The 13,341-nt window shown below is 43.7% G+C and overlaps 1 protein-coding gene across 3 annotated transcripts in view; it reads right to left on the bottom strand.

Annotated features, from left to right (window-relative positions):
• The window catches only part of sema6a (sema domain, transmembrane domain (TM), and cytoplasmic domain, (semaphorin) 6A), a 72,526-nt gene that overhangs the window by 36,267 nt on the left and 22,918 nt on the right, over positions 1-13,341 (bottom strand). For all 3 annotated transcript variants that reach the window (XM_072681892.1, XM_072681891.1, XM_072681893.1), the window contains 2 exons: positions 6,269-6,411; positions 5,339-5,456 (listed from right to left, as the gene is read on the bottom strand). In XM_072681892.1, the coding sequence (XP_072537993.1) occupies positions 5,339-5,456; positions 6,269-6,368 (218 nt within the window). In that variant the 5' untranslated portion in view covers positions 6,369-6,411. The remainder of the gene's footprint in view (positions 1-5,338; positions 5,457-6,268; positions 6,412-13,341) is intronic.

The raw sequence follows: 13,341 nt of genomic DNA, 5'->3' as shown, positions 1-13,341 counted from the left end.
TCCACTGTGCGCCAATGGCTGGGTAAATCATTCTAATGCTAATGAAGAGTAATTGTTCCAGCGCTTATGAGAAACACGTCCGCAAAATCAACATCTCTGTTCATTTCAAAGTTATGTGGTTCGGTTTCACTTTGTGGCTTTAAAGAAACAAAAAAAGAGTTGCGGTCAAGATCAATGACGCACCACTTCTAGATTACAGAAAGCTAAACCCCAAGTGATCCTGTATCTTATTTCTGTGGAGCAACTGAGCTCCACTCCTAATGAATTTCAATTAGCACAGGTAAGGTGTCGTCTCAGCTGACTGTCCCCCAGTTCCTTAATGAAATTTCATTCTACCGAATAATTACGACTGCAGAGGACTTGCTCTGACACAAGCTAACTGTGTGAGCCTTACGACATCAGATCATGAGGATCAGCGAGGCAATCTTCTCCATATGCTACATAATGAACCATTAAATATCGCTGGACACATGAATTGAGATGTGGACTGTGCGGCAGACGTTCGGAAACACCTCGATTTGTTGAGGAAACATCTGTGACAGAACTTTGAGAGTAATACCAAAGCTCATGCATTTTATCCCCTGGTAATGATGCTGGCACTCAGCAGTGATCAAACCTCACAGCTGCTTGAACCACTTCTGAGAAAACGCTCTCATATACTTTCCACAATAGTTTGGAAAAGAAAACCCTAAATTATGTAAAACATACTTCTGGGAGACACTTTGGATGTTGTTAAAAATGACTGTATAATCAAATAATGGTTGTTCACAGTGGTGGTGATAGAAAGCAGACATCTGAAGAGTTTAATGTCTCTAAAAGATACATTGCATAAAGTTATAATTCATAAAAGTATTCAAACTGCAGAGAAAATAATTTAAAAAATCCAAATTTGCCACTATTTTACTAATGAATAATGCATTGATTCTGGAAGGAACATGGCCGAAGCCCTTCTGGCGATTTTTCAATATATATGGATATATTTGAGTTGTAGACATCACAACTCCTGGGTCCTATCACCACCACTGTAAAGAAATATGAATCAGTAAAGATTCTTTTCAATAAACCATTTCACAGGCCTCTCTGATTAACTTACTTGGATGAGATTAGTTTTACATGGGGAGGTGGGGTAGTGTAATTATCAGAGTTTCTCAGTGGTTCAAGTCCCATCCAAATGCTCCGAGCCATAAAAAAAAACTCTGTGAATCAGCATGTCTGTAAATATTCTGTGTGGATTTTTTCCGCGGCTTTCCTTCACTATGATGGCGCTTGAGGAGGCATTTCGTTTTGCCATGCATGGCACAGACACCTCGGGCCGTTCAAACCTTGGGCCGTCTGCGGCAAACCTCAGGTGTTGTACAACATACAACACTCAAATGATTCAAGATGAGCGAAAGGACTCCTCAGAGGTACGCCACTTCTTGCAACCTTAGGCAAGTCATTGTGTAGTGTAACCTTTATTACTATGAGTGGCTTTTTTGAAGGCGACGGCATTGTGTAAATTGAGCAGACACTCCCATCTTAGTCATTAAGATTTCTTATCCTGTGCAAATTGGTCATAAATTTTACAGTGAAATGACAATATTCCACCTCACCATTTGTTTGCATCTCAATTACCACATAAAAGAAGGAATGGTGTGGACGTCTGACGTCTAACTTTCGACAGGCAGTTTGTAATTTGTACGTTACTGAATACGCTGTTCCAGTAACGACGCCAGTAACTTGATATCTGTCTCTGAACGCCACCAGGACCGTAAGCTCTCTACATTCTCCCACACATTACAGCACCATCTCTGTTCAAACATTCCTGCCACAAGCAAAAAGATAAGACAGCGGTCAGCGATGCATTAAGCAAACATCCTGCCAGCACAATACTGCGGCGGTCACTGTGTAAACATGACCAGTTCAAACACCAGCTGCACCTGTGGCCACGTCAGTTCGAGTCCACGCTTGCTTCCTGCTGGCTTGGGCTCCACAGCGTCCCCATTAAGAGAACTAGCAACTGTGCTGCTTTTTGAAAGTTCAACTCTTTGACCAGCTGCAAAGCAGCAAGTGTTGCGATGGAGGAGCGTCTTTCAAGCTGAGCGGGCAAGTGCCGCACTAGACAAGCAAACAAAGGATTTGGGAGCAGACAAAAAGTTTTTTTTCGCTCAGCTTTGACTGTCATTCCGTTTGCGGTGCTGGAGGTGCTGTGAAACTTAAATACTTCAATGGCACACTTGTATCAGTTCACTGTGAAAGATCTGATATTAGGGTGTGTTGGGATTGGGCAGAGCAGGCAGAAGAGGACTTGGCCGTCCACCAGCAGAACAGAGAGGCTTTGTGCTGAGGAATGTCGTTTTCATAACACCCCGCTTCTTTCGGGGGTGACTGTGGGCCAGTGCCGGTCCATCTGGTGGCCTTTTGTAAAACAATCTCGCTCTCCGACAGCATGTGGTGGTGGTGGTGAGTGGGGGCTTCGTTAGTATGCACCCCACACCTATCTAAATGCACCCCACCCCCTTCATAACTAAACTTCGGATTGGCTTGGCTGATGTTGCACACTTTCTCACAATATGGATAAAGAGTAGGGCTGAAACGACTAGTTAACAAAACCAACAATGTTGATTATGAAGAAATATCTTTTTTTTTTAATTATGTAAAAAAATACGCCAAAGATTTTTGATACAGAAATATTTATATAAATGTAGAGATTGAGACTAGATTTATAAGCATTATGGATAAATATCCCCTACATTTAGGTAGGGTGTAAAATGTAGTAAAATTAATAAAATGCATTAAAAGTGTTCTGCTCTTCTGGACCATATTATAAACACATCATTATATATATATTTGTAATTTTGGTCAAGTCTAAACATCATTTCGATGCCGGTACATTTTTGAAAGTAAAATATATATACATATATTAAATAAAATATGCTACATTTGTTATATCATCATAATTTCCAACTTCAAGTTGAGGCTACAGTCATTTTCTGTCACACTATGAAAGAAGAAATCGCCTGATGCACAGGCAGAACACTGATTAGAAAAGAAGGCATTACATTAGATTAGCAAATTAATCGGAACGCAGTCAGGTGCCGCCGCCGCCACCGGGGCTCATTTCTGTGTGGCAAAAACTGGCCACTGCCTCCATGAGAGTGGTGGAAGCGTAAGCAGCGTCATTAGCGGAGCTTTAACAGGATTTGACGCCAGCGGATGAATCGAAGGCTCTCACACCTCAAGAGCCACCCTAGTTCAACAGGCAGGAGGGCCGAACCTGCATTCCTTATGGACCAGCAGCCCATTCACACAGCCTGCTGAGGGGGCTCCCGGCGGAGAGTGGTGGGAGTGGTTGCCATGGCAAGCTGTGGAAGGGGCAGAGGGAATGTGGACAATGACCCGCATGTGGGTGACCCAGGGCGGTGGTCCATAAGTGTAATCCCAGTTTTACAATGGGGAAAACTTCAGAATGAAAATGCTACAAGCACGGCTTTTATTAATACAGTAACTGTTAAAATTGCGGATTCTATGTGCCTACAGTGCTAATGTCTGTGCTTTATCTGTGTTTCTTCTAGGATTTTTAGAAGCGGCAGCAGACTCTTTGTGTTCTGGCTGAAGGACACCGGATAGCACCGTTAGCTGAAGTAACCTGGCCTTAGCATTTGTTTGTTTACCAAAAGACATAAAGGGGAGCATTACATTGTCATGGCTAATCGTATTAGTGTTTGTCTTTTACATAATGTATTTTAGGTGTAATAATAATAATAAAAAAAGCATTATTGGCAATAAATGAGCCACATGCACACCCTTGCAGACCACAGACCAATGACAGTACCTGCTGCTTGCTACCTATTGGCAAGCGCAACTATAGAGGCTAGCCGAGCTTCCCAGCGGGCAGACACCAGGAAGGAGCTTAACTGGGCTAAGCTGCAGTGTCTGCTCTCTCTGCCTCTGATCACCACGTCTGGCCGACACCAGTCAGTCTGCGTAAACATGGGGCAAAATCATGCTGCCTAGGATGTTAGCACTTCAAGCCCACGGCCTAATTACTAAAGGATGCTGGTCGGCCCCTGCTAGCCACAACAGTACTCTGACTCATCCACTTCCCCTACCTTCAAAAAGGCAACGTATGGCTGTGAGGATATCAAAGATTCTGCAAGCAAGTGACTCCTTATGGAGTTTTGATTTAAACCTATACAAACAGGTGTGGTGGAGCTGCAAAATAGAGAATGCCTTGAGGCGTCTGAAACCAGCTCAGAGTTAACATGGACTAAATTCACCATTATCACACATTTGAGCCTTCGTGTCTATAAATAGCATTCAATAATCGTCACGTGACGATTAAAACCTAATCTAATTCTTTTGTGGGTAAATATTTTCAGTCTCCCGCTAAATACTATTTACAGCATCAGCTGGCCCTTCATTACTGCCAATAATCACACGCCTTAAAAAAAACACACACACACACAAATCCAGTTTTGTAGAATTTTGTCTGCGCGCCCCACTGTCAGCCTGGCCAGCATTTTAATCACTGGACTTCACCACGAGCCAAATGATTTGAAGCCATTCACAAACAGCATCTGCTTTTTGGACCGCATCTCTGCTGGCCATCTGCGGTTGAGACACAATGAACTGAATTAAATAAATCTCATGTGCAAAAACCCGGTATCCTGCTGCCGCTGCGCAGGCCACGGTGCCTGGCCACACAATAGACGAGGTGCGGGCAGTTTGTGAAGGCTCGCCAATCCGCAGGACCCTTATCTCCTATTGAGCATCTAGTTGGCTGAGTAGACGCATGTCGGGAAGCGTGTGCTATGCCCATGGATCTCCTCTTATCAGCCTCCAATTTCTTTCTGTATTTAAAAGCCAGCAACTGGGACACACTCGACAATCTGCCGTCGGTGCTTGTTGTGGGATACAGTGGCTTGACTGGGTAACGTTACCATTTCATTTGGGTGGCTGCCTTTGTTGCACAAGCCCCATGAGCCCCAAATATCAACCACATACTAGCTGTAGCCTGTTCACTCTCCCAGCTGCCAGTCTGTTCGTTCTTTGGTTCAGTTCAGATTTTCTTTTTCCTCACTCTGCGGTTTTATTATTTTCCTACGGAGGGAGGCTGCCATGTTTTATGCAGGGCCGTAGTGTGTAATTATTGTGTGAGCGGTTATGCTAATGAACTTAGTGTATTGGGAATGTTTTGACAACGTGCTGCTTTATGTCAATACGTGTTTAAAATGTATTTCGGTCAACGGGAGAGAAGAGAGCTGGTTGCTATGGTCGCGCAAGAATGATGGTTTTTGCAGCCTCGGGCATAAAAATCTCCCTCAGTCCAGAAGCTTCAGACAGCGAGCAAACTCACCTCGCAGCGACGTAAAGGGTCCGGTTCGTTATGACGATCAGCTGAATGTCCAACTTGTGCCGCTGTGTGCTATTCCTTCCTGGCTTGTGCCCAACAAACACTGGGTATTGTTTTGTATCTGAAATGAGGTTTGGAAATTAAGCGAATCTCTGTGGTAAACATTTCCATAGTGCACAAACAGCAGTACATCATCAAACGATGTGGTAGGTGACTCGGGTTCACAGAGAGAGAGAGAGAGAGAGAGAGAGGGAAGGGTGGGGGATGGAGAAGCAAAATGCACTCTATATCTCTGCGCCCCATATAGCAGTTAGTCTTCTACATAAGGCTTTAAGCTTTGACAGGGAAAATAAAGGATTATCCTTTGATGTCAGAAAGGCTCCATTTCAAATAGCATTTTAAGTTCACATTTTCTTCTGTGCTTCCCTGGGCAATGAATCATATTTCACATTCAAACAGTGCAAAAGGAGAGAGGATAGCAGGTGAGAGAGAGAGCAAGAGAGAGAGAGAGAGAAAGAGAGAGAGAGAGAGAGAGAGAGAGAGAGAGAGAGAGAATGTGAGGAAGGAAACTATGTGAATATGAGAAGAAAGAGAATGAGAAAGAGAAGACGACTGAGAGGATGGCAGTGAGAGAGGGAGGAACGTGCATGTGGATGAAAACCGGAGAGAATGAGACAGAAGGAGAGAGAGTGATGAGTGTGAGAGAGAAAAGAAGTGAGTATGAATATGTGAGGAAAGATAATGAGAGAGAGAGAGAGAACTGGGGGGTAAGAAGCAGAGTAAGGCAGTGAAAAATGTGGGTAAGAGCAAGAATCGGGAAAGAAAATAAGAGAGATAGAGAAAAAGAAAGAGAGAGAGAGAGAGACAGGGAGGGAGCAGGGAATGAAGAACGGAGAGGTGCAGACTTTCTTCCAGCAGCTCCTGGTTACTCACAGTTGCCATGTGAAATACTGATTGGCTCTGAATCCTCTGGGAAGCCGGCCCCAGCTATCTGCAGCAGGGTGAAATACAGCAACAAGGCCTCCGACCTCATTGTTGCACTGCCTACTGGCTCCTGATTACTACTTTACTTCAGCCTGGAGAGAGAGAACAGAGAGAGAGAGAGAGAGAGAGAGAGAGACTCATTACATTCCTTAGTTTCAGTAGAAAAATATTTTTCATATACTGCATTCAATATACGGAAACACACTTGGCCCGCATGATTTAGATCAAAATGACGGCACTGAAGGGTCAGCTGGCCACTGGCATGTATTTTGGGAATACCTCAAATGGAAACATTTCTGGAATTGTGAATTTGCATAATAAACTACAACATTTATTTAATTTTAAATTACCCTTGAGGTTTGATATCCTGTTCTTAGGGGAGGTAGATCCTGACATAACAGGATTGGGTAAATATCTATGAGGCATTCTACTAGTTGCAAGTAATAAAAAGTGGTGGATGTTTTAACCAAGTTAATAAGCTAAATGTGATGGACAATATTTAATTTTCTATTGGGTTGAAGATGGCAAGATGTGTGCATTATATACGTGTACAATTTATAATATATATATATAGGCATCCTCCCAACTCTTTATGTACACAGTTATTTTTTTTAGCATGAGAAAGAAAATAAGAGCTTTTACAGAAAGGAAGAGATGTGGGCTTATAAAACATATGTATGGGTGCATAAATAGAAACATTCATTATGTCCACCATTGTGTCCAACCCATATGTGTATCCTGAAAATAAATCAACAACAAAAAACCAAAACAAGACTGACTGGATCATCTTGACTGTTCTGTCTTGATTCATCAAAGCACAGATATCGTTTGCAAGGCCCAAGCTTCAAGTCCAGCCATGTGGAGACACACAGCACAGGCTAGCAGCGACTTCACAATCCTGCCCTGCCAGCAAAATAAGTTAATTGGATTAGCTTGGTAATATGCGTCATAGATCGATGGCTGAGATTGAGGCGGACCTGTTGTGTTCCGACTCCTTGAGGATCAGGGGGCTGTTTTATTTAATTATTTATTTATTTATTTATTTATTACCAGCATGGATCACAGCCAATAAGATAAAATAGGCTAAGCTCATATGATTAGATCGAGAGCAGAAATGATTCGCAAAGCAACCGGCCTTGCATTACTTTGATGGGCCAGAACCTGGGCCCCGTTCAGCTGAGCGGATTTATGGCAACCCACTGCCCTGCTGATTGTTTTATTCCCCCCCTTGATTTTCTTTGTACATTGTAGCAGCAAATCACCCCCTACAAATCAGGCCGGATAATTAGTCCGGGTCCAGAACGCAGTCAGGCTGAGCGTTTTAATTCTCTAAAAAACCCAAGTCATGCTGGACGGACAGCAGAGGGTTACTTTTTTTTTTTTGCTTTCGGGGTTCTGGTGGCATAGTTCAGACCCAGTGCAATTCCTGACTCTCTTTCTAGCCATCGCCACAGAGAAGTGGAGCCAGGAAATGCAGAAAGAAAGAAGAGAGAGAGAGACTGAGGAGGAAAAGGGGGGTAGGTGACGGAGCGAGAGAGCGTGCACGCGAGAGAGAGAGCGAGAGAGAAAGAAAAAGGGAGAGAGAGAGAAAGAGAGAGGGGGAAAGAGAGAGAGCTGAGAGAGAGCTCTTTCCATGTGTCTGTGAATCCCATTCAGAGTGCTGAGTGAAAACACTATTCACTGCTCAGATTCCCTTAATAGCAAAGGGCACACAACTGAAATCCTAGGAAACAACCTTGATGGAAGAGAGAAAGGGTGTCCAATACATACTCCCTATGCACTTTATCTCAAAGTGTGTGCATCAAGACTATCTAACAACAGAAGACTGAAAAAGGACCAAGAGAACTATGCACTAGGCCTGTGATGGGATGATTGTAGCACTTTCCATACTCTCCAGCAAACAGCCAGCACAGTGCCTGTAATTGTTTTGTGCCTACCCTGGCTGCACTGGCACTGGCCAACCGCGTGATTGATGACCTGGGCGAAGCACGGACCATGTCAGACCTCAGGCAGGACAGGTCACTGTAAATATAATCACAGAGAGCTGCCGACGTGACAGAAACGTGGCGGATTCAGCATGACGGCCTGTCACCTGGTGCACGGCAAGGTCTGTAACCAACTGCGGCTCTTGTTACTGTTTTTTAATGACCGCCATACTTTTCCCAGCAATGCAGACTGTATTTATTTAAAATGACATTCCTGTCAAAACTTATTTTGCTGGTTCACACAATTTCCCCTTACCCTGAACGAGGTCAATCTGCTATGAGGCCAATGTAGCTAACAGGTACTGTAAGCTTATGGGTACCAATTAGCATCACATAAACATGCATGCATGGCCAAATCACAACAGACTCGCCTCAAACTATGTCAAGTTGTTAAGAAACGTCAAACGAACTTGCTGATATGCATCCTGACACTGTATGACAATCAGACAATAGCTAGGATGCTTTGGTGGTTGGGGTGTGGGTGTTTGATATGGTAGAAATATTCTAATACCATATTTTAAGACATTTTCACAATACACAATATTTATCCTGATACACATGATCACAGAAAATCAATTAGTAGCAACAGATTCTTTAAATCTACTATTCAAATATTCTCTTATACTGAGCACAGTGAGTTTTAATCGAAATGTGCTCCACTTCATCTAATGAAACCAGGTTAATTAGTACTGTTGTTTAGGCACTGACGATATCCTTGAAAAAGCATATTTGTGGATCACGATAACAACATTTATCACAATACGATAAAATATTGTCATATTGCCCACCCCTAATGGTGGTAACTAACAGTATGTAAGCTTCCTTTATTGATTAGCTACAGGTCCTATACAAGACTGCAGAAGTAAAGCTACATTTGATGTGAGTGGAAAAAAGGACCACAAAACTGTCGCTTCGGCCGACACTGTCTGAGTTAATCTCAGCAATGCACAGCTGTTATATATACTGTTATACTGTTTGAAATGGATGCCAGTAAAGATGATGTTTACAACCTCACGGAACAGACAGCAGTGGCTCTTAGATAGTAATTACTACCTGCGCAAGATGATTACTCTCAGGTAATTGAATAGCCCCCGAGGCACATCTAAAGGAGTCTCATTTAAGGCCACAGAACATTTTCTAGACTAAAGCGAAAACAAAGACTTGAAAAAGCGCTTTATCATTTTCTGACACAAGAAGCAGTAATTACATAAACTGGCTGAGGAAAAAAAAAAAGAAAAAACAAAGGCATTACACCGGCTTCGGAGGACAGACGGCTTCGATCTGTGTGAAATGCATTAGATACAATGCTGTATGTTGTCCAGTCGATGAAAAGATTAATGATTAAACTGTGGAAAGCCCGCAGTCCGAATCAACAAAGCACCTAGGTATAGTCATATGTGTGCGTTCAATGGGGGCTGGGAGGCTCTTGCGGTGGGGGGGATGGACACTCCCATGAAGCAGGATTATAGATCTGTAGTGCTTTCATATCTGATTTCTAAAACGTGGCCTTGAACATATACGCTCGCTTTTTGAACAGAGGGGACGAGGAGCCCCAGACAGAATGCTCCTTGTTTCGCTATGAAATAAAGCAGGTAGGTTTATTACTCCAGATGCCAGGAGGAAACGCGCGGCAGGTAATAAAGCTCAGCGGAAATAAGAGCCAGTCTGGAATACACACACACACACACTAAATGACTTCACACCTCTAAATGACTGTTCATCCTCTGTGAACCACACAGGTTTGCACCACTCCAGCAATGAATTTAATGGCAGCAGCAACATCACCACGTTCTCGAAAACACCAAATAAGCTGAAGCAGCTTGCAATCAAGCTAGCTACACGACATGGCCAGCCAGTGGAGATTAAACTGAATAACCGCAGACGTGTGGTCCACTTCTTCAACATGGAGTGTGGAGAGCTGAGCAGATAAACAAGCTGCTGTTGAGTGACAGAGGAGTAATTTAGCGTGCAGCCGGTGCTTCTGCCAGTGTGGGAACAGCCTCACGTCAGCCCAGCGCAGGCAAACACCCGCTGTCGGGAGGAACCCGAGAGCCGAGAGGCCTGTGGCAGCAGCTAGCAGCTTTCTACACATAGCTCCAGACAAATGTCACTGAAGCCTAATGATCTGATTTACAATCGATCAGCACTTCAAAGGCTTGCGACTGGTGGGCGTTCCCCTTTAGGCCTGAATTAATTAAAAGCAGCACTTGACGACACGGCCTGTAATTGAAATGCTGGCTAAATGAAGCTTTTTCACCCCTTCCCTAAAGAGGTTACTCTCGTTAATAACCTCAGAGGCTGGTAAAGACGATGCTGGGCTGGAGGACAAAATACATATAGAGCACATACATATAAAATCCTAAGGCATGTAACTGCCGCACAGTGAAGGGGACGTGGCTTTTGGACAAGGGAACTTTTACTAGGAACAATAACTGTAACACCGGCCCCCTTAATTTGACCACAGTGAACAGAGTGGGGGCGGCTTTGGGTCTTTTGTCTGATAAAGCCATTTGTGAGGGCCCCCGACTGTTGCTTCAAACAGTGGTCTAAAGAAAGAATGAGGTCACGCATTTAAATATCAGAACCTTTTCCATTTCCGTCAATCAGCGAGGCCCGACAGAGACAACCCAATTCAATCAGGCCGGAGCCGAATGCAGCGGGCTGAGAGGGCATAACAGACAATTATTAAAGATAAGAGAGAGAGAGAGGCTGAAAATCATATCCTGCCTCACTTTGATTCATTTATCATATCTCGCGCTCCATTCATGCCACCACTATTCATCTGTTTTCAATATTTCACGCAAAGCGAATGGGATGACGATATCAGGCATTATGACACATATGCAGACATGAGCGGCTGAGTGGCTTATCCCTTCAATTTCCTGTTAAAGCATGAACCGCATCTGTATATAAGCTACGTACATATCAGACATATTACATACATCAAAGAAGAGAATGTACATTTACATTTACGGCATTTAGCACTTATCCAGAGCGACTTACAAAAGTGCTTTGCTATTTACCCAAGAAAAACCTCAGCTAGTTAGAATAGACTATGTATGAATGTAGAAATGTAGCTTAGATATTTTAGCGTAGCGTAGATATTTTGGTATTGATTTTTGGGTGGATTTGTATAATTTTTGTGTGTGCTATATGACACATGAAGCACATTAGCAGTTTTCCGTTATTAGCCAAAAATAAATAAATAAATAAAATGCTGCATGGAATAGGGAAAGGCAGCTGGAACACAGCACTGCCCAGATCAGCCGATGTTACTGATGTTCTGTTCGGAGCAAGAATTTTGGGGGCAATTCAGATATTAGTGAATTTTGATGCAGCTAAAAAGCATAGAAATGGGTCGGGCTGATATCAACAATATTCGCTATTATGGATGTACAATGGCTTTTGACCACTGACCACTTAAACATATGAAATGGTCGCTTACGCGATAGATGAACGGCCCATGAATTCATTTTAGATATTAGAAAATGGCGTTGTTAATGTGCTTACTGACCACAGCAAAATATGCTCCTTCCTCAGAGCACTCATCTACTAAGTGCACAGTACTGCAAGACTTCTGCAATCTTGTATTTCCCAGGCCAATGCTGTAAAAATAACAATGTACAAAGCATTGCGCAGCCCTCCTCACTACCCTTTCTTCTGAGGATTAACTTAAATGCACTGGAAAAAGAAACAGAAACACTGCATTTGACTGTAAGTGGAACACACGCTGAGAGGGTCTCAATAACAAGCCATTCTACAAGCGCTGCAGCAGCTCTAAAGCCCCCTCTGTACCTTTCTCTGTTCTAGTGCCACTGCCATTCTGCCAAAACACTCCAAGCATTTCTGACACTTCGAATTGTGTGGTGCGCGCGGCTTTTGCCAAGGAACAATGCTACAAGCAACAACCGGTCGTTTCAAGCAGAGGTCCAAGCAAAGGGAGAAAAAATGCTGAGAAAGAACAAAGATGCTAACTTTAGCTGAAGAATAAATAATTCGATGATTTTGTGATTTCATAAAGATCCGAGATTTAGTTGCACTGCATGTTTCACTGTGCTGTAAGCCTCTGTCTTTCAGTAAACCTGCTGGACTTCTTGGATCTTAAATGCTTGAGGTTTTGGCTTTGGGTCAGTTTCTTGGCTCTGGAGAATAGCACTCTCCAGTCCACTGCAAACTAGCGTTCCAGCCAAGGCAGAGGAGAATACTAATCCTTTGATGGGATGTGAGTGAGTAAGGCAACACTTGTGTCACTCCTCTCAGCTGGATAGTAATGGGAATCCGAAAGCATTCCAGTCCTCCACAGCAAACTCCAAATTGTGCTACTTTTGTGAAACACCCCCTAAAGGTGTGAGGGCCTTCCACGGTCCCGCCACAAGACAAAACTCCCCATCCTGCTTATTTTGTGCGGGCAGAGTGCATATTCGAGACCGTCTAGCTCTTTTGATTGCAAAGAGGAGGCAGAGGAACGTGGCCCGGACCTGCGCTCTGAATTTGCAGAGCTCCTCCTGAAAAGGATAAATCTCTCTAAAGATTCTAGCAGTGACCCTCAGCTGCTTAAGGCCAAGTCAATCAGTAGCTAAATTCCCACGAATTACATGAGCAGCAGAGCGGAATATGACTTGACTCCACATCGCATTCAGTTTCCTGGCGATGGCTGTAATTCACAAGCAGGCCAAATCAGAGCGGTGCAGCCTCAGCTCAGGCACAGCTGGTCGCCGTCATCCCTGCTGGTCTATAAAATCTTTAACATAAGCACAGTGCTGCATACAGTGTTGCATACTTCGCAATCGTGAATTATGCATGCGTCTCCTTAGTGAGGCAGACGCCAAAGGTTGAAGTTGAGATTTGAGTCAGTAAAACAGACCAGAGCTGCTGCTTCCTTCATGCTGATGTGAGGAGACTCGGGCTGCTGGTCTGCCTCTATCCTCCGGCGGCGGCGCTTGCGTGCTCAGTGTATTGCAGGAATCTACTACATGGGATAATTACAACTGTAACCGCCCACGACACTAATTATGCATGCTGTTGACAATGAACACG

This window comes from Salminus brasiliensis, chromosome 6 (assembly GCF_030463535.1).
Source record: "Salminus brasiliensis chromosome 6, fSalBra1.hap2, whole genome shotgun sequence".
Classification (NCBI taxonomy): Eukaryota; Metazoa; Chordata; class Actinopteri; order Characiformes; family Bryconidae; genus Salminus; species Salminus brasiliensis.
The sequence above is the reverse complement of the archived record's forward strand: the minus strand, read 5'-3'. Positions and strand labels throughout refer to the sequence as shown.